Here is a 21,999-nt window from a genome sequence, read left to right on the forward strand (position 1 = left end):
AGACTGTGGGCCTGATTTACTAAGGTCCTAATACCACGCGCTAAACAGGGTGTGCAATTTATAAAATAGTCTGTACATCTAGTGGCCGTGTTGTGGGTGATTTACCAAGACTGTGGGCCTGATTTACAAAGATTCTAATACCACGCGCTAAACAGAATGTGCAATCTATAAAACAGTGTTTACTATTAGTGGGCGTGTTGTGGGTGATTTACCAGGACTGTTCGCCTCATTTACCAATATCCTAATACCATGTACTAAACAGAGTGTGCAATCTATAAAACAGTGTGTACTATTAGTGGGCATGTTGTGGGTGATTTACAACTTGGGATACTCAACTTCCGGTTCCGGTTCGCCGTGCGTGACTGCTCGCTGACTGCTCGCTGTTGCGAAAAAGCTAAGTATCGTTCTATCTGCGTGCTTTTAATTGTTTTGCAGCTTTCTTTACTACTTCCCAAACATATTTAGTAGTCCTATTTAACTTGCAAATCACCCGATCTCTGTCTCACCACCCCTCCCGCAGCTAGCTAGCTGCTAAGCTAACGAAACTAGCGCGGAGAAAGGCGGCGCCGGTCGGAAGGAAGCTAATCCCCGCACACCGTGACCACTCCTCGGAAGACAGCAGGAACTTCACTTTTTGACAGAAAATACCGTGAGTATGGCTTCCTGCGCGTCGTGCACCTTACTCACGGAGAAGTTGGCTCTGCTAGAGGGCCGTGTCCGCCAGTTAGAGCAGAGTAATCTCGTAACTTTAGATGTTGCGGACACATCTGCTAGCATTAACTGTAGCGAGCTAAGTAGCCCAGCTTGTAGCAGCCCTAAGCGGCCTATAAGCTACGATGTACCGGTTGAGACGCATAATAAATTTAGCTCTTTAGCTAGTCCTATACTCCAGTCTACCGGGCACCACACCTTAGTCATAGGGGACTCCATTACCCAAAACATAAACCTTAGCAAATCGGCCCCAATTAAGTGTATTCCGGGGGCAAGAGCACCTGATGTTGAAGCTAATCTAAGGGAGCTAACTCGCAACAGGCCTAGAAAACACGTACGACAGGCTAATCGCACCGCTAGTTATGCGAATATAATTGTACACGTTGGCTCCAGTGACACTAGGATGAGACTAGTGTCGCTAGAAATATGTCCAGGCAAAACTTTAACCTTACCCCTAACCTAAATAATAAATATAAATCGTTTGAGGTGCTTACTATGAGGTCTGTCACACCGCTACCTCTCTACCTGGCTGTTATCTACCGCCCCCCTGGGCCCTATTCGGACTTTATCAGTGAATTCTCAGAGTTCATTGCGGATCTAGTGACGCATGCCGACAATATAATCATAATGGGGGACTTTAATATCCATATGAATACCCCATCGGACCCTCAGTGCGTGGCGCTCCAGACCATAATTGATAGCTGTGGTCTTACACAAATAATATATGAACCCACGCATTGCAACGATAATACGATAAATCTAGTGCTTGTCAGGGGTGTCACCACCTCCAAAATTATGATACTTCCGTATACTAAAGTAATGTCCGATCATTACCTCATAAAATTCGAAGTTCTGACTCATTGTCATTAAGCTAATAATAATAATAACTGCTATAGCAGCCACAACATTAATACTGCCACAATGATGACTCTTGCTGACCTACTGCCTTCGGTAATGGCACCATTCCCAAATTATGTCGGCTCTATTGATAACCTCACTAACAACTTTGACGAAGCCCTGCGTGAAACCATTGATAGTATAGCACCGCTAAAGCAAAAAAGGGCCCCTAAAAGGTGCACCCCATGGTTTACAGAAGAAACTCGAGCTCATAAATTATCATGTAGAAAGCTGGAACGCAAATGGCGCGCGACTAAACTTGAGGTTTTCCATCAAGCATGGAGTGATAGTTTAATAACTTATAAACGCATGCTTACCTTAGCTAAAGCTAAATATTACTCAAATCTCATCCGCCTCAACAAAAACGATCCTACATTTTTGTTTAGTACAGTAGCATCGCTAACCCAACAAGGGACTCCTCCCAGTAGCTCCACCTACTCGGCAGATTACTTTATGAATTTCTTTAATAAGAAAATTTAACTCATTAGAAAGGAGATTAAAGACAACGCATCCCAGCTACAACTGGGTTATATTAACACAGATACAACTGTATATACGACGGATACCGCCCTCCAAAATAGTCTCTCTCTTTTTGATGAAATAACATTAGAGGAATTATTACGGCGTGTAAGTGGGATAAAACATTCATCCATCCATCCATTTTCTACCGCTTATTCCCTTTGGGGTCGCGGGGGGCGCCGGAGCCTATTTCAGCTACCACCGGGCGGAAGGCGGGGTACACCCTGGACAAGTCGCCACCTCATCGCAGGGCCAACACAGATAGACAGAAAACATTCACACTCACATTCACACACTGGGGCCAATTTAGTGTTGCCAATCAACCTATCCCCAGGTGCATGTCTTTAGAGGTGGGAGGAACCCACACAGTCACGGGGAGAACAGGCAAACTCCACACAGAAAGATCCCGAGCCCGGGATTGAACCCAAGACTACTCAGGACCTTCGTATTGTGAGGCAGACGCACTAACCCCTCATCCACCGTGCTGCCCTTGGGATAAAACAAACAACATGTTTACTTGACCCACTTCCTGGGAAACTTATCAAGGAACTGTTTGTATTATTAGGTCCATCAGTGCTAAATATTATAAACGTATCACTTTCCTCCGACACTGTTCCCCTAGCATTTAAAAAAGTGGTTATTCATCCTCTGCTCAAAAGACCTAACCTAGATCCTGACCTCATGGTAAAATACCGACCGGTGTCCCACCTTCCGTTTATTTTGAAAATTCTTGAAAAAATTGTTGCACAGCAGCTAAATGAACACTTAGTGTCTAACAATCTCTGTGAACCTTTTCAATCCGGTTTCAGGGCAAATCACTCTACGGAGACAGCCCTTGCAAAAATGACTAATGATCTACTGCTAACGATGGATTCTGATGCGTCATCCATGTTGCTGCTTCTTGATCTTAGCGCCGCTTTCGATACCGTCGATCATAATATTTTATCAGAGCGTATTAAAACACGTGTTGGTATGTCAGACTTAGCCTTGTCTTGGTTTAACTTATCTTACTGACAGGATGCAGTGCGTCTCTCATAACAATGTGACCTCGGACTATGTTAAGGTAAAGCATACTTGCCAACCTTGAGACCTCCGATTTCGGGAGGTGGGGTGGGGGGGCGTGGTCGGAGGGGAGGGGGGAGAGGGCGTGGTTAAGAGGGTAGGAGTATATTTACAGCTAGAACTCACCAAGTCAAGTATTTCATATATATATACTGTATATATATACAGTATATATATATATATATATATATATATATATATATATATATATATATATATATATATATACTGTATATATGTATATATATATATATATATATATATATATATTTGTTTTATTATATATATATATATATATAAGAAATACTTGACTTTCAGTGAATTCTAGCTATATATGTATATATATTTGTTTTATTATATATATATATATATATATATATATATATATATATATATATATATATATATATATATATATATATATATATATATATATAAATAAAAGAAATACTTGAATTTCAGTGTTCATTTATTTACACATATACACACACACATAACACTCATCTACTCATTGTTGAGTTAAGGGTTGAATTGTTCATCCTTGTTCTATTCTCTGTCACTATTTTTCTAACCATGCTGAACACCCTCTCTGATGATGCATTGCTGTGTGGCACGCACAAAAGTGCATTCATCAAATGCACTAGAGTCTGGAATCTTCCATCTCTCCCTAGCATGGCCCAAAACCGGTCAATATTTGCTTCCTGAGGAAGATCTTCACTGCCAAGCACTTGGTAATCCACTACTTCTTCCCGGAGGCTATCCAGGTCCAATCGCAGCTGCGGCTTGGAACTTACAAGCGTATTTCTTCATCTTACTCGTCGTCGGCGTCGCCATGGCTGTATCTTCCTCGTTCTTCTGCTTCGTCTCCTTGTTGTGTGCGCAGTTGTGCACTGCACTCTCTAAAAGCCGTAGGTGAGCCATAAATTACTTAACTATTTAAAGTTGAAGTAAGTTAAAGTACCAATGATTGTCACACACGCTAGGTGTGGTGAAATTTGTCCTCCACATTTGACCCATCCCCTTGTTAACCTCCTGTAAGGTGAGGGGAGCAGTGGGCAGCAGCGGTTTATGGGAACTTTAATTATTGTGTATATGTTTATTTGTCTAATATTTATTGATGTATTTAATACAGGGACGGCTCTACGTAGGGGCAAGAGGGTGCAGAGCCCCCTTAAATAAATGTCTTGCCCCCTCAAAACAAAATGTTTGAAGTTTGGAAAGTACATTTTATAATGTACCCACAAAATGTATATATTACAAGTTCACAAAATTATCAGCATTAGCGGAGAAATTCGCTAAAAGGGAACTCGTATGATGTCATCTTCCCTCTTTTCTGTCCATCATCTGTCAGATTCCACTAGTCCGTGCGCACACGAACACACACACACCCCTCCACTCACTAAACCAGTGTTGACGAATTAGAAAGGAGACTAAAAGTTTTCGGAAACAAAATCCAATCATATTTGATATTGTCATGTAAATGGGTGGGACAAGTTTAGAATATGTCCAATCACAGTTCTTGAATAGCGTACAATATAACAGAAGGTGGAAGTTGGCGAGGATGATGGGCCAATCAGATGCTTTTCCTTCTGAGATGAGGAAGCTCAAGTTGAAAGTCTCACCGGCAGCACCACAACTAAAAGGTGTTCTACATCACATGTGAACACCTGGGATAAAGTCAATAGGACACATTTTATTTTTGACGCTATATGTTTAATTTCTATGAATGTTCTCATTCATCTAGCTGTCGTTGTCACATATGCATGTACAGTATTGTCCTGTTTAAGAGTGTCACAACATTGCTGTTTACGGCAGACAAACTGCTTTACGGTAGACAAAAACGTGACTGCTGTTGTTGTGTGTTGTTACCGCGCTGGGAGGACGTTAACGAAACTGCCTAACAATAAACCCACATAAGAAACCAAGAACTCGCCCTCGATCATTCTACAGTTATAACGTGATTGGGCAGGCACGCTGTTTATATTGTGAGAAAGCGGACGTGAAAACAGGTTGTCGACACGTCACTCAGGTACGCCTGAATTTCGGGAGATTTTCGGGCGAAAATTTGTCCCGGGAGGTTTTCGGGAGAGGCGCTGAATTTCGGGAGTCTCCCGGAAAATCCGGGAGGGTTGGCAAGTATGAGGTAACGTGCAGAGTTCCCCAGGGTTCGGTTCTTGGCCCTGCACTCTTTAGTATTTACATGCTGCCGCTAGGCGACATCATACGCAAATACGGTGTTAGCTTTCACTGTTATGCTGATGACACCCAACTCTACATGCCCCTAAAGCTGACCAACACGCCGTATTGTAGTCAGCTGGAGGCGTGTCTTAATGAAATTAAACAATGGATGTCCGCTAACTTCTTGCAACTCAACGCCAAGAAAACGGAAATGCTGATTATCGGTCCTGCTAGACACCGACATTTATTTAATAATACCACCTTAACATTTGACAACCAAACAATTACACAAAGTGACTCAGTAAAGAATCTGGGTATTATCTTCGACCCAACTCTCTCGTTTGAGTCACACATTAAGAGTGTTACTAAAACGGCCTTCTTTCATCTCCGTAACATCGCTAAAATTTGTTCCATTTTGTCCACTAGCGACGGTGAGATCATTATTCATGCGTTCGTTACGTCTCATCTCGATTACTGTAGCGTATATTTTCGGGTCTTCCTATGTCTAGCATTAAAAGATTACAGTTGGTACAAGATGTGGCTGCTAGACTTTTGACATATTACGCCTATACTCTATATACCTTTATATACATATATACAAACTGTATATATATATATTTTTATATATACCTATACTGGCTCACCTGCACTGGCTTCCTGTGCACTTAAGATGTGACTTTAAGGTTTTACTACTTACATATACTGTAAAATACTACACGGTTGAGCTCCAGCCTATCTTGCCGATTATATTGTACCATATGTCTCGGCAAGAAATCTGCGTTCAAAGAACTCCGGCTTATTAGTGATTCCCAGAGCCCAAAAAACGTCTGCGGGCTATAGAACGTTTTCTATTCGGGCTCCAGTACTATGGAATGCCCTCCCGGTAACAGATAGAGATGCTACCTCAGTAGAAGCATTTAAGTCCCATCTTAAAACTCATTTGTATACTTTAAATAGACCCCCTTTTTAGACCATTTGATCTGCCATTTCTTTTCCTTTCTCCTCTGCCCCCCTCTCCCTTGTGGGGTGGGGGGGTGGGGGGGGGAGGAGTTACACAGGTCCAGTGGCCATGGATGAAGTGCTGGCTGTCCAGAGTCGGGACCCAAGGTGGACCGCTCGCCTGTGCATCGGTTGAGGACATCTCTGCGCTGCTGACCCGTCTCCGCTCGGGATTGTTTCCTGCTGGCCCCACTATGGACTGGACTATCACTATTATGTTGGATCCACTATGGACTGGACTTTCGCTGATATGTTGGATCCACTATGGACTGGACTTTCACAATATTATGTCAGACCCATTCGACATCCATTGCTTTCGGTCTCCCCTAGAGGGGGACCCACATATGCGGTCCTCTCCAAGGTTTCTCATAGTCATTCACATTGACGTCCCACTGGGGTGAGTTTTTCCTTGCCCTTATGTGGGCTCTGTACCGAGGATGTCGTTGTGGCTTGTGCAGCCCTTTGAGACACTTGTGATTTAGGGCTATACAAATAAACATTGTTTGATTGATTTATTACCAAGACTGTTGGCCTGATTTACTAAGATCCTAATACCACGCACTAAACAGAGTGTGCAATCCATAAAACAGTGTGTACTATTAGTGGGTGTGTTGTGGGTGATTTATCAAGACTTATGGCCTGATTTACAAGGTCCTAATACCACGCGCTAAACAGACTGTGTGCAATCTATAAAACAGTTTGTACTATTAGTGGGCGTATTGTGGGTGATTTAGCAAGACTGTTGGCTTGATTTACAAAAATCCTAATACCACGCGCTAAACAGAATGTGTAATCTATAAAACAGTGTGTACTATTAATGGCCGTGTTGTGGGTAATTTACCAAGACAGTTGGCCTGATTTACTAAGATCCTGAAAACACACTTTAAACAGAGTGTGCAATCTATAAAACAGTGTGTACTTCTGGTGGGCGTGCTGTGGGTGACTTACCAAGACTGTTGGCTTGATTTACAAAAATCCTAATACCACGCGCTAAACAGAGTGTGCAATCTATAAAACAGTGTATACTATTAGTGGGCATGTTCTGGGTGATTTACCAAGACTGTGGGCCTGATTTACTAAGATCCTAATACCACGCGCTAAACAGGGTGTGCAATTTATAAAATAGTGTGTACATCTAGTGGGCGTGTTGTGGGTGATTTACCAAGACTGTTTGCCTCATTTACCAAGATCCTAATACCATGAGCTAAACAGAGTGTGCAATCTATAAAACAGTATGTACTATTAGTGGGCGTGTTCTGGGTGATATACCAAGACTGTGGGCCTGATTTAATAAGATCCTAATACCAAGCGCTAAACAGGGTGTGCAATTTATAAAATGGTGTGTACATCTAGTGGGCGTGTTGTGGGTGATTTACCAAGACTGTTGGCCTGATTTAATAAGATCCTGATACCACGCACTAAACAGCGTGTACAATTTATAAAACAGTGTGTACTATTAGTGGCCGTGTTGCGGGTGATTTACCAAGACTGTGGGCCTGATTTACTAAGATCCTAATACCACATGCTAAACAGAGTGTACAATGGAGTATTGTTGGCGCTTTATACATAGTATTGTTAGATTTCGCCTTTTAGCTGCATTGTTAGCCACCTGGTATTTTGCCGTGCATTACACTGTTGCCAACAATATTAGTATTTAATACATTACTTTACAATACATGCTTTTATGAATGCAAACCTTAATCTCGAATGAGCTGCTGTGTATCTTACAATTCATTGCCATAAAAAATGAAGGACTTGGCTAACAACCAATAAGGTAAATGAAGAACTTGGAGGATGAAAAGTATTCTACAAAGTCCCACACCTAAAGTTGACATTACAGACTTGCGACCTAAAAACAACTTCAGCCTCGGGCCCGGCAAGTGGATGTTTGATCAGAATAAATACACAATGCCTTGGAGAGAAGACAAGACGGGTCTGGTGTTGAAGAAACGAGCCAGCCAGAATCTTTTCATGGCAAAAGTGTGCAGAGGACAACCAAAGAATGTGGCGCAGGCTCGATGATTTCAATCTGAAAATATGACTTCTTGACTGGCAGTGGTTATTTTGGATTAGTTTCAATGTCCACTGACGGAGGAAACATGTGGAAATATTGCTTCCAAACTCCCAAAGATGCTCCCATTCTTGATGATCAGGTAAGACTGGATACAACATTTTTACAGCTTCATGATAATAGGGGATTATTGATAATTCTATCAATATAAATAAATGTGGAACAAATGAACAGAAAGTAAATCATGTTAAAAACTAAATGAGGCAGAGAAAATATTACAAACCCCGTTTCCATATGAGTTGGGAAATTGTGTTAGATGTAAATATAAACGGAATACAATGATTTGCAAATCCTTTTCAACAGATATTCAATTGAATGCACTACAGAGACAAGATATTTGATGTTCAAACTCATAAACTTTATTTTTTTTTGCAAATAATAATTAACTTAGAATTTCATGGCTGCAACACGTGCCAAAGTAGTTGGGAAAGGGCATGTTCACCACTGTGTTTCATGGCCTTTCCTTTTAACAACACTCAGTAAACGTTTGGGAACTGAGGAGACACATTTTTAAGCTTCTCAGGTGGAATTATTTCCCATTCTTGCTTGATGTACAGCTTAAGTTGTTAAACAGTCCGGGGTTCTCCGTTGTGGTATTTTAGGCTTCATAATGCGCTACACATTTTCAATGGGAGACAGGTCTGGACTGCAGGCAGGCCAGTCTAGTACCCGCACTCTTTTACTATGAAGCCACGTTGATGTAACACGTGGATTGGCATTGTCTTTTGCTGAAATAAGCAGGGGCGTCCATGGTAACGTTGCTTGGATGGCAACATATGTAGCTCCAAAACCTGTATGTACCTTTCAGCATTAATGGCGCCTTCACAGATGTGTAAGTTACCCATGTCTTGGGCACTAATACACCCCCATACTATCTTAGATGCTGTCTTTTTAACTTTGCGCCTATAACAATCCGGATACCGTAGTTCTTTTCCTCTTTGGTCCGGAGGACACGACGTCCACAGTTTCCAAAAACAATTTGAAATGTGGACTCGTCAGACCACAGAACACTTTTCCACTTTGTATCAGTCCATCTTAGGTGAGCTCAGGCCCAGCGAAGCCGACGGCGTTTCTGGGTGTTGTTGATAAACGTTTTTTGCCTTGCATAGGAGAGTTTTAACTTGCACTTACAGATGTAGCGACCAACTGTGGTTACTGACAGTGGGTTTCTGAAGTGTTCCTGAGCCCATGTGGTAATATCCTTTACACACTGATGTCGCTTGTTGATGCAGTACAACCTTGTTTATATGTTTATGTTTGTAAATGTTGAACTTTATAAATAAAGGTATATGGAGAAAACAAACAAGTGAAACACAATTTTGGAAATATCGCTTTTATTTTGCTAAAAACTGCAATGGAAACGTAGCTTCAGACATGGTGAATAAGAAGAGGAAATAGGAGTATACCCAGTTCTCTGTCTATGTATCACGTATGTTTTCATTTCCCTTTGATGATGACCTGTTTTTATAGCATACATTGCATATCTTGATGGCTAATCTATGCGATGTATGTATTTGTTTTAGTCTTTGAATGTTCTCATTTATCAGGTCATTGTCATCTCAGGGCGTTCAATCGATCACAACTGGACTGTTTGGTTTGTTTTAGAAGTTTGGCCTCTCATCCAAGTAGACTTCATCAGTTCATGATCATAGGCTTAGATTGGTCACATCTAGTCTTAGACTTAGATTGGTCAGATCTAGTCTTAGACTTACATTGGTCAGATCCAGTCTTAGACTTGGATTGGTCAGATCTAGTCTTAAACTTGGATTAGTCAGATCTAGTCTTAGATTGGTCACATCTCGTCTTAGACTTAGATTGGCCAGATCTAGTGTTAGACTTAGATTGGTCACATCTAGTCTTAGGCTTAGATTGGTCACATCTAGTCTTAGACTTAGATTGGTCAGATCTAGTCTTAGACTTAGATTGGTCAGATCTAGTCTTAGACTTGGATTGGTCAGATCTAGTCTTAGACTTGGATTGGTCAGATCTAGTCTTAGATTGGTCACATCTAGTCTTAGACTTAAATTGGCCAGATCTAGTGTTAGACTTAAATTTGTCACATCTAGTGTTAGACTTAGATTGGTCACATCTAGTCTTGGACTTAGATTGGTCACATCTACTCTAGCGGCAAGTGTCAAAACCCCAAATATTTATACTCCACAACTCGGAGGGTGTGCTTGGGCCAGGATGGTTTCCCCCTATCGTAGTGAGAAGAACAACTATTTTGATGCAAACGAGCAATCCTAAGCTAACGACAGTCGTTGAAGTGTAATTTCCCTTCGTCAGCACTGAGGTATTGTGTGGCAGAACGATCACAGTGGATCGACTACTACCCGTCCAAAATAGTCAAAATCCCCCGTGTTAGCGTTCCATTCAGTTGTAAACAAATGTCACAAATGGTATTCTGGTCACCTTCTGTGAGCAGAATGTTTCTACTTCCTGTTATTTGTTTGAGGCTAAATTGCTGAGTCTTTTAGGAATGGTTAAAAGGACAGTCTTGTATGAAGGAGACAGGTGGTGTCCACCACCAACTCCTCTGTTCTGTTTTTTATTTTATTTTCTGTTATTTATTCTACAAACGTATTTATTGAACACCACCAACCACCATTTGCACAGGTACTGTGGACAGCTACTTCCTTTGTTACTTTATTTTACTTGGTGACTGTGGATTTTGTTTGTCAAATAAATGAACCCTCTTGAATATCTTTATAATTCTGAGGTCTCAAGGCTGGCGAGTATGACTTTACATACTTTGGTCGTGTTGTATGTATTCGTATTCCGATTGTTTCAACTTTGCATGCATACCTCCTGTGTGCAGGACCCTCCTGGGGTCAAAGGCCAAGAAGTTCATGATCGTGCGAACTGGACCAACAAGACAGAATATGTGCTCTCCATGATGGGTTACGCTGTTGGTTTGGGAAATATTTGGAGGTTTCCATACTTAACTTATAAGAACGGAGGAGGTAAACATGTCTCAGTGCATTACCGTTGTTGGAAAAAAGTGTCAATCATGTTTGCTTATTCCCTTTCCGAACAGGAGCCTTTGTCATTGCCTATTTGATCACGCTGCTTTTGTGCGGCATTCCTCTTTACTTCCTGGAAAGTGCCATCGGTCAGTTCTGCAGCCAAGGCCCGGTCAACGTGTGGCGAGCGGTGCCGCTACTTCAGGGTGAGTTCAGAAGATCAACACAGTAACAAAGTTTGACACTTGCTGTTGGTTGTTCTCTTATTGGCTGCAAGAATGTAAACAGGAAGAAGTTTTGCCGCGTGAAGTTGTGAGTGAAACAACACTAAACTGTCCTTTAAGAACTATCGGGGAAATCTGCTTAAGTCGGGTTAGGGTTGTATGGTATACCGGTATTAGTATACTACCGCGATACTAATGAATCATATTCGGTATGATACCGCCCCACCCCCGCTCCCCGTCGTCGTCATGTCGTGTCATTGCTGGTTTACGAGCAGATGAGCATGTTCGGCAGCGCACACTCACTGAGTACTTACAAGCAGACACAGTGTGTAGACAGAAAAGGGAGAACGAACGCATTTTGGCCTAAAAACTAAAGATAATGGTGAAGTTATAACACTGAAACACCCTCAGGAAGCGGTGCTTTAAGACATGATTAGTTAGCTAGCGGTTAACATCCATCCGCAGTCGGCTGTGTTTTAGCTACTTCTAAATCACTAATCCTCGCCTCCATGGCAATAAAAAAAGTATGTTTCTTACAAGTATGAGGAATAGCTAAACATGCTTCACTACACACCGTAGCTCACCGGCGTCACAATGTAAACAAACGCTATGGGTGGATCTACACCTAGCATCCACATCCAGGAGCGTATCTAGTCGATACCACTATGATTACATCGATATGTTTTAGCATCACTAAATCTTCTTTCATTTAAAAAATATTTATATTACGTTTATAAACTCAGGAAATACGTACGTGGACACATGAGGACTTTGAATATGACCAATGTATGATCCTGTAACTACTTGGTATCGGATTGATACCTAAATTTGTGGTATCATCGAAAACTAATGTAAAGTGTTAAACAACAGAATAATAAGTATGTCACAGTGCAATTAAAAGTAGAACAGAGGAACCCAAGGATGCAGATGGATAGTGAGTAAAACAGTTCTTTACTTAACGAAAAAGCACTCACAACAATGATCCAAAAATAGGAGATAACAAAAAGTGACGGTGCGAAAAAGACCACCGTGACAAAAAGAACAAAAGCTAATATACAAAACTAACTAAACTTGGGTCAGAGTTGCAAGACGTGCAAACTACATACCAAGCTGGATGGCACTGGAAATAGCCAAGAAGGTAAGTAGCATAAATTCAAGGAGCGTAGGGGTCTTCATACAAGGAGAGTCGAGGAGTGGAATTTCCGAGTGCCATCCAGCTGTCGAGGTGCTGCTTAAACAGTGTCGAGATGATTGGACACAGCTGTGCACGTCTCACAACTCCGCCCACAGGGAAACACAGGAACTCTAGGAAGAAGACAAACAATAAGAGCCAGGTCTGCTGCACCAACAAAGGCAAACTGAACACAAACCACAAGATGGCAGCAGGCGGTGACAAAGTGATTATTACATTTGAACAGAAGTGTAGATAAAACATGTTAAAACAAAAAGTAAGCAGATATTAACAGTAAATGAACAAGTAGATTGACAATTAATTTTCTACCACTTGTCCTTAATAATTTTGACAAAATAATAGAATATAAATGACACAATATGTGCATGCGTCAGCAGCTAAATTAGGAGTCTTTGTTTGTTTACTTACTACTAAAAGACAAGTTGTCTAGTATGTTTACTATTTTATTTAAGGACAAACCTGCAATAAAAAACATATGTTTAATGTACCCTAGGATTTTTTGTTCAAATAAAGCCAATAAAGCAATTTTTTGTGGTCCCCTTTATTTAGAAAAGTATCTAAATACATTTTGGTCCCGGTACCAAAATATTGGTATCGGGACAACACTAATTAAGTCGGGTCTAAAAGTCCCATTTCTCCTGGAAGTAATCCCCCGCTTCTCGCTTGAGGAACCCACCCTGTATAAGCACCCGCAAATTCTTTGGGAGAAAAAAATGGCTTAAAATAAAATGGAGCTCTGCCAATAGTCAACAGACGTGGTAGCTTTGAGCTTGATCCTATTGGGTTGGTTTGGGTAAAAGGCTAACTTGATGTTGCCGTTAAAATGCGAGTGCAATGTTAGCACGGTAGCTCGCATAGCTATGGTAGTGTTGCTAATGTCCTCCTGTCTCCCTTCTAAATTAAGGAAAGAAAGCTTGATATGTCACAGCTAATTTCCAGTGATGGGCAGTAGTAACATTTTCCAGTAGCTTAGCTACTTTAACGAGTACCTTTTCCTGTAGCTTAGCTACTTTTAGAGCCATGTAGCGAGGTAGCTTACATCAAAGCTACAAAGAGAGAAAATGGACTGTGAATGCAGACCAAAAAAAATTTGAGAAAAGACAATCACCTGGATGAATGAGAACATACATACATAAGGAGGACATCCATTGGAATAACCTACAATCGAATATTAAACTTCAAACCCTTGTTACGTTGAATGAGTTTAAAGCTTCTGTGAAAGGACTGCAGTCTACCTTGTCTGTATGCACATGTGTCATGTGAGCAAGTTTTAATGTTGTAAATGTGATGTTTTATGTATTTGTTTACTGTTTTTAATGTTACCTTGCTGCTGCCCTCTTGGCCAGGTCTCCCTTGGAAAAGAGATCTTTGATCTCTATGGAATTTTACCTGGTTAAATAAAGGCTAAATAAAAAAATAAAATAAATCCATGATGATTGCTTGGTGTTCGTATGATGAGTCACAATTGGCTAAGGTTAGGGAGAAACATTACGGACTGGCCAATCAGAGGCAAGATAAGGCGGGTCATCGAAAGTAGAAAGAAATATCATAACAGACACTCATGTCACAAGACGACGAGGGAGTCAGAGATAGACGGACGCTTCAAGCTGACCATTCAAAAAAAAAGAAACATACTTGACAAAGATTTTTCCTTTAGTGATGAAGACGACGTGCAGGAAACCTACAATAATGCGTGTCATTGGCCATATTTAGACAAATGTATGCGTTTAGGGAAAACAATGCCTAAAACCATAATTTTTAGTTTACTCTGTAAAGCAAAATCCTAACTACTCTCTTCATTTAAGACGTGGAACACAAATTTAGGAACGCACATTAAGGTTAATTCATGAAAAGTTTTACTGCACATAACTGTTAGCAACTGTTCCCAAAAAACACACAAGTTTTTTGGTCAAGATATAGATAGATCCTGTTTTTTTACTGTAGGTAGCGAACATGAATAACATTATAGGGGTGGGCCAAAGAAAAGGCAAACTAAATACATAGAGTTGGGTGTGGGGAACCTAGAGGTAGTTGTAGGGTGTCCCATCTAAATGACAGATAGTTAATAGTAATATTTTTACACTCTCCGTTACATGAACATTGATATTATACATGTGGGACCATAGATAGAAATGTTGTTAAATGTAGCTTTGATGTAGCTAGCTACTTTTGCCGTGTTTTACTACAATTTTCCGGGGATAACTGTCAGGTTCAAACACAAATTATCTATTAAACAAGACAAGAAGCAAGGAATCAAACAGAGACAGGATTCAATTTAGCTCATGAGGAGAGCGCGTGTGGACCTGCACCTTCCGTCAGTGTCTCCCCACCGCTCTGAGGAACAAGCTCCACACGCCTCCTCATTTATTTGGCCATTTCCTGATTACATAGCTGCAGCTGCTTCTAAGGGGAGGGGTTATAAACAGCTGCTGCACAGGGTCATAAACAATTCAAACAAAAAGGTCCTTGGAGCGGTGTCAGGTTTGCCCCCTCTCTGCTTGTAGATTTCGGGTCCTGATAAGGTCCTTCCTGTGGTTGTCCAAGATCTGAGACACCGACACCTCTACGGCGCATTCCATCACACACAGTGGAGGTTTACAAGCTGTCTGCCTTTTGCTTGATAAGATCAAAGACAGCTTTGTAAGCACCAGTGGATCGTAACCACAGGCCGCAGGGCAACCTGAACTCAAAGCAAACAAGTTGTGTGATAACTTGAATACAATTATTCTGACAATAACTTCCCCTGTAGCTTAGCTACATTTAATCCAGAGTAACTTGTAGTTTAGTTTACTACATTTTCCAAGTAGCTTGCCCATCACTGGTCGCCGACAATTATATTTGTGGACATTAGTGTAGTTTATGGCCGGAAGTGGGCCACTCGCAAAAACATTGCCAGTGCTAACATGTAAAGTTTGAGGAGGATATTTGCTCTTATTCTCGTTACAAACATAAATACTTTGCTCATTTTGCAAAGCGGACCTTGTTTTTATGGCAGTACATCTGCGATATGCCAGCATTTAAAGCGGAGACATGATGTCGGACATTTGGAGGGAGGATGTGGACTCAGCCTCAGTATGAGTGTTAGCTAGCTTCTACCTTGCTAGCTAGCTAACAAGAGTGAGACCAAGTTGTGTGAAAAATAACTTAAACTATGATTTTAGCCAAAGTCAGCCAGTTAAACTTTGTCTACATCAATTCAAGTACGTTTTTAAAGCAGCATCAATTTGTAATGCTGTAAAAACACACACACCAATATGTAGGTATCATAAGATTAAACATACAATCTATTAAATAGCCACCATTTTAAGAATGAATCAAAGATACAATTTGACACATTGAGTCTATTAAAGTGCTAAAACTGCCAAGAGTTAATCAATAATCAATATATCAGTGTGCAGCTTTTTAAACATCACAAAATGATTTTATTTTTGAGGAAGTTACATTTTGTGTTTTGTTGTTTGTTTTCATTGCTGCTATTTCTTTTTAATACATAAACAAGGTCGAGCATTTATCCAATGGCTGTCTAGTTTGGCTGCAGTGGAACGACCCACTTTATGCTCCCATATTGAAGTCAATGGACACTCAGCTTTGACACCGTTTAAAGCACTGTGATGCTACCACATGGGATTAGAAGAAAGTTGTTGAAAACAAATTCTAGTGAAGTGTTTTTCAACCACTGCGCCGTGGCACACAGTGTACCGTGAGATGCAGTCTGGTGTGCCGTGGGAGTAGGGATGAAGTTCGAAAACCGGTTCTCCTGATGCTTCGATAAGAAAAGAACGGATTCCATGGATTCGAATCCCTTTTTGAGAACCGGTTCCCGTTATCAAAGCCACTATACCGTATTTTCGCGACCATAGGGAGCACCATATTAAAAGGCGCCGTGACAGTTACGGATGCTATTTCTATATTTAACGCATAAATAAGGCGCAGCGTATTTTTGGGCGCAGGCATGGTTAAACATATGCTAGCTTAAAACATACGCTAGCTTAAAACATACGCTAGCATGCATGGACGCTGTTTTAAAAAGGCAGCAGGAGCAAAGCTGAGTTGGGTTGTACTTTATTGAAGTATTTATCAATGTACTCACATTATTGTTTGATCAATCCTCATCCACAAATCCATCAAAGTCCTCATCTTCTGTTTTCCGAAATTAACAGCTGTGCAAGTTCTCCATCTAACACGCCAGATTCCGTCTCGTAATTTTCAAAGTCAGTCTCGTTGCCGTGGGGCTCCTCGGAAAAAGTAAAAGCCGTCTTCTCTTGCCCTGTTGTGCGTATCGATTCGCTACCATGCTGGTCCCCTTCTTCTCCACAGTGTGCTTCACTGAGCGCTACCTCCTCTATGTTGGTGATGTGTTTGTCGCCAATTTTTTTATTTTCAACGCACATAGCAGCACTATATGCTCACTGGGGGCGTGCCTTTAGCGTCCTCTCTCACCTGAAACCTTCACCCTTTAACGTCCGCATGCTGTCCTCAGTCACGTCCGCTTTTCCTCCATATAAACAGCGTGCCGGCCCAGTCACATAACATCTACGGTGCACACACAACAAACTATCTGGATTCGATAAGAGATTCGATAAGAGGATTCGATAATGGCATCGACATCGATGATTTCTTAACGAACATATCCCTACGTGGGGATTTTGTAATTTCACCTACTTGGGTTAAAAAATGTTTTGCCAACCAATAATTATAATCCGCAAATAAAGCGCTGTTGTTGAGTGTCGGTGCTGTCTAGAGCTCGGCAGAGTAACCGTGTAATACTCCAATACTTCCATATCAGTAGGTGGCAGCAGGTAGCTAATTGCTTTTTAGTTGGTTTAACATGGTTTGTCGTGATCACAATATGCAGACGACAGCGGTATTCAGCGTGCAGGTAAAAAGGTGTCTAATGCTTAAACCAAAAATAAAGAAAAGGTGAGTGCCCCTAAGAAAAGGCATTGAAGCTTAAAAATGGCTATGGAAAACAGAAGTCATGGCGTGATGTGACAGGTTGTGATAGTACTTTGAGACAAGAGCTATAGTGATTCATGGTTGGTTGGTTTGAATTCATATCCAACAATTGCGACAACTTTTTACTGTCAATATCTGCTACTGAGTCTCATTTTTTAATGTTTACTGCTGGTGGTGTGCCTCCGCATTTTTTATATGAAAAAAATGTGCTTTGGCTCCAACAAGGTTTAAAAACACTGTTCTAGTGCTTATTTTCTTTTTGACATTTTTGGGGGAAGCCAAGCTTCCTTTGCTGTCTTAGAAAAATCACCACTGCTCTGTCATCGAGTCAAATTTTTTTTGTTCTGATTCCAATCGCCAGTTGGATTAACTCAGTGTTTGGGGTTTTTTCTGCTTTGTACTAAACCCAAAACCAGTGAAGTTGGCACATTGTGTAAATAGTAAATAAAAACAGAATACAACAATATGCAAGTCATTTTATACCTATATTCAATTGAATAGACTGCAAAGACAAGATACTTAACGTTCGAACCGGTAAACTTTATTTTTTGTAAATATTAGCTTATTTGGAATTTGATGCCTGCAACATGTTTAAAAAAAGATGACACAAGTGGCAAAAAAGACTGAGAAAGTTGAGGAACGCTCATTAAACACTTATTTGGAACATCCCACAGGTGAACAGGTTAATTGGGAACAGGCGGGTGCCATGATTGGGTATAAAAGCAGCTTCCATGAAATGCTCAGTCATTCACAAACAAGGATGGGGCCAGGGTCACCACTTTGTCAACAAATGTGTGAGCAAATTGTTGAACAGTTTAAGAACAACATTTCTCAATGAGCTATTGCAAGGAGTTTAGGGCTTTTACCATCTACGGTTCGTAATATCATCAAAAGGTTCAGAGAATCTGGAGAAATCACTGCACGTAAGCGACAATGCCTGTGGCCTTAGATCCCTCAGGCGGTACTGCGTCAAAAAGCGACATCCGTGTGTAAAGGATATCACCACATGGGCTCAGGAACACTTTAGAAAACCACTGTCAGTAACTACAATTATTCGCAACATCTGTAAGTGCAAGTTAAAACTAGACTATGCAAAGCCAAAGCCATTTATCAACAACACCCAGAAACGCTTTGCTGGGCCCGAGCCCATTTATGATGGACTGATGCAAAGTGTAAATGTGTTCTGTGGTCTGACTAGACCACATTTCAAATTGTTTTTGGAAACTGTGGACGTCATGTTCTCCGGACCAAAGAGGAAAAGAACCGTCCAGACTGTTATAGGCGCAAAGTTCAAAAGCCAGCATCTGTGATGGTATGGGGGTGTATTAGTGCCCAAGGTATGGGTAACTTTCACATCTGTGAAGGCGCCATTAATGCTGAAAGGTACATACAGGTTTTGGAGCAACATATGTTGCCATCCAAGCAAGGTCTTTTTCATGCCAAGCCACATTCTGCACGTTCCAACAGCGTGAATTGGTAGTAAAAGAGTGCGGGTACTTGACTGGCCTGCCTGTAGTCCAGACCTGTCTCCCATTGAAAACTTAAGCTGTCTCCTCAGTTCCCAAACGTTTACTGTGTTGTTAAAAGGAAAAGCCATGTAACACAGTGGTAAAAATGCCCCTGTGACAACTTTTTTGCAATGTATTGCTGCCATTAAATAATTGAATAAGTTAATGATTATTTGAAAAAAAAAAAAATTTATTCCTCAGTTTGAACATGTATCTTGTCTTTGCAGTCTATTCAATTGAATATAGGTTGAAAAAGATTTGCAAATAATTGTATTCTGTTTTATTTACAATTTACACAACTTGCCAACTTCACTGGTTTTGTTACGCTTGCGTGGCATTGTGATGCCGGATGTCGTCTTTTCACGATGCAGAGGGATGTCAGGAAGCGGCTTTCAGGTGAGAATCAATTATTTATTTTAGTTGCAGAACAAAATATGCTGTGCGGTGCCAACGGCACGGAAAACAAAAGGGTAGCCAAAAGATGCTGATAACAAAATGCAGACTATGAGCGTAACCAAGAGCGTAACTTGTTGCATGGGAGCAAACAAGACCAACAGACCGAGTGAGGCCAGCGCGGAAACTAAATAGCCTTCTGATTAGTGCCCGGGCAACAGGTGCGCGTCCGGAACACTAACCAGAGGCAGGTGACTATAATCTGCCGTCATGGCAACTGAGACACACAAACTCAACAGGTGCTGACAACACAAGTGAACTGAAAACAAACAGAATATGATCCGGGCAGCGGATCATAACAGGGTTTGGGTTTTGTATTATTTTGGAAAAGTTTGAACAAACGTGCATTCTAACCTGTCTGCAGGTGTGGGCGTTGGAATGATCTTGTTCAGCACCCTCCTGTCGATATACTACAACGTCATAGTGGCCTATGGGTTGTTCTACTTTTTCAGCTCCTTCCAGTCTCCTCTGCCGTGGTCCGGGTGCTTCAGTTGGGCGGACAAAAACTGCAGCGACAAGCCTTTAGGTGGACTAACATGTTTCCTATGTTGATCAGGTCGAATCTTTAATCAGTATTCATTTGTGGAATATATCAGAATGTTCTTTTTGATTCCATGATATCGTTTGTAGTCCCTGCAAACTAGCACAGGGCATACACTGAGATTGGTCCCATCTAGTCTTAGATTTAGATTGGTCCCATCTAGTCTTTTTTTATTTTTTTTTTTTTATTTTTTATTTTTTTTTTTTTATTGACAGCCAGCATCAGACATTCCTATCCATTACATCATATTCACATACATAATATATCTATTGTCTGCCCTAAATGTCAAAATATTTTTTGTTTGTATCCCAACCATACCACCCCCCCCCCCCCCCCCCCCCAAAAAGGAAAGAAATAGCAAAAAAAAAACAATAAACAAAGTAGTATCTACAAATACAACAATTAAATAAACAAAAAAGAAATAATAATACATTGATAATAATAATACCGGTAATCAGAAATAAAATAAAAAAATATAAACAGATACATATATACACACACACACACACACACACACACACATACATGTATATATATATATATATATATATATACATTCATATGTACACATAGGGAGTAATCTTTTTTTTTTTTTTTTTTTTAAACCAGTACAATCACTAATTCGAAAAATTAAAGTCAGGCTTATGGGGCGTGACATAATTGAGCCAGTTTTCCCAGTATGAAGTAAATTTCTCCAATTTATAATTAATAAAGGCAGTTATCTTCTCCATTTTATATATGTCCATTGTTGTTTCCATCCATTGCTTCAAAGTTGGGCTCTCCTGGGATATCCATTTAAAGTTAAAGTTAAAGTTAAAGTACCAATGATTGTCACACACACACTAGGTGTGGCGAAATTATTCTCTGCATTTGACCCATCACCCTTGATCACCCCCTGGGAGGTGAGGGGAGCAGTGGGCAGCAGCGGTGGCTGCGCCCGGGAATCATTTTGGTGATTTAACCCCCAATTCCAACCCTTGATGCTGAGTGCCAAGCAGGGAGGTAATGGGTCCCATTTTTATAGTCTTTGGTATGACTCGTAATGGTCTTTTTACAAGCCACCAGTAGGATATTCATTAAGTGTTTATCTTTCTTCAGCCAGTCCTGAGGTACATGTCCAAAAAACAAAGTTTTACTTTCAAGGGGTTTTTCACATTTGAAAATATCCTGTAGAGCAGTCCCACTCTCACAGCTTCAACATGCAGATCATATCACAGGTTTAACAAACACACACACACACACACACACACACACACACACACACACACACACACACACACACACACACACACACACACACACACACACACACACTTCCAAGTGCATTCTGTGTGTCTTTGAACACCCGTTCAATTAAGTTTGTATCTCTTTCCAAAAGTCCTTTATGGCGTAGCAGTCCCAGAAAACATGGTAGTGGTTTGCATTTGAATTCCCACAATTTCTCCAACAGGCACGGGAGTTATCATGATGAGACTTCTGAGAAGGTGTAATAAAAAATCTAATCAAACTTTTCCAGCCAAACTCTCTCCACTTGGGTGAGTTGGTACAAGTCTATTGATATTTCCATATTATTGTCCATTCTTCCTCAGATATAGTTACCGTATCCCTCCTTCCGTCTCCCATTTTGTTTTAATATATGAAGTTGAGTATGATTTCATATTCAACAGACCCTTATACAAGCATGAAACAGTTCTATCAATAATTTCTGAATGGTAGGCTTTTGTA

The 21,999-nt window shown here is 40.8% G+C and overlaps 1 protein-coding gene across 1 annotated transcript in view; it reads left to right on the forward strand.

Annotated features, from left to right (window-relative positions):
• Positions 1-8,465: 8,465 nt before the first annotated feature.
• Positions 8,466-21,999, forward strand: part of slc6a14 (solute carrier family 6 member 14) — a 156,220-nt gene continuing 142,686 nt past the window's right edge. Inside the window, exons 1-4 of the mRNA XM_072915842.1 lie at positions 8,466-8,519; positions 11,256-11,400; positions 11,475-11,606; positions 20,098-20,259. Of these exons, the coding sequence (XP_072771943.1) occupies positions 8,466-8,519; positions 11,256-11,400; positions 11,475-11,606; positions 20,098-20,259 (493 nt within the window). The remainder of the gene's footprint in view (positions 8,520-11,255; positions 11,401-11,474; positions 11,607-20,097; positions 20,260-21,999) is intronic.

This window comes from Nerophis lumbriciformis, linkage group LG23 (genome assembly GCF_033978685.3).
Source record: "Nerophis lumbriciformis linkage group LG23, RoL_Nlum_v2.1, whole genome shotgun sequence".
Classification (NCBI taxonomy): domain Eukaryota; kingdom Metazoa; phylum Chordata; class Actinopteri; order Syngnathiformes; family Syngnathidae; genus Nerophis; species Nerophis lumbriciformis.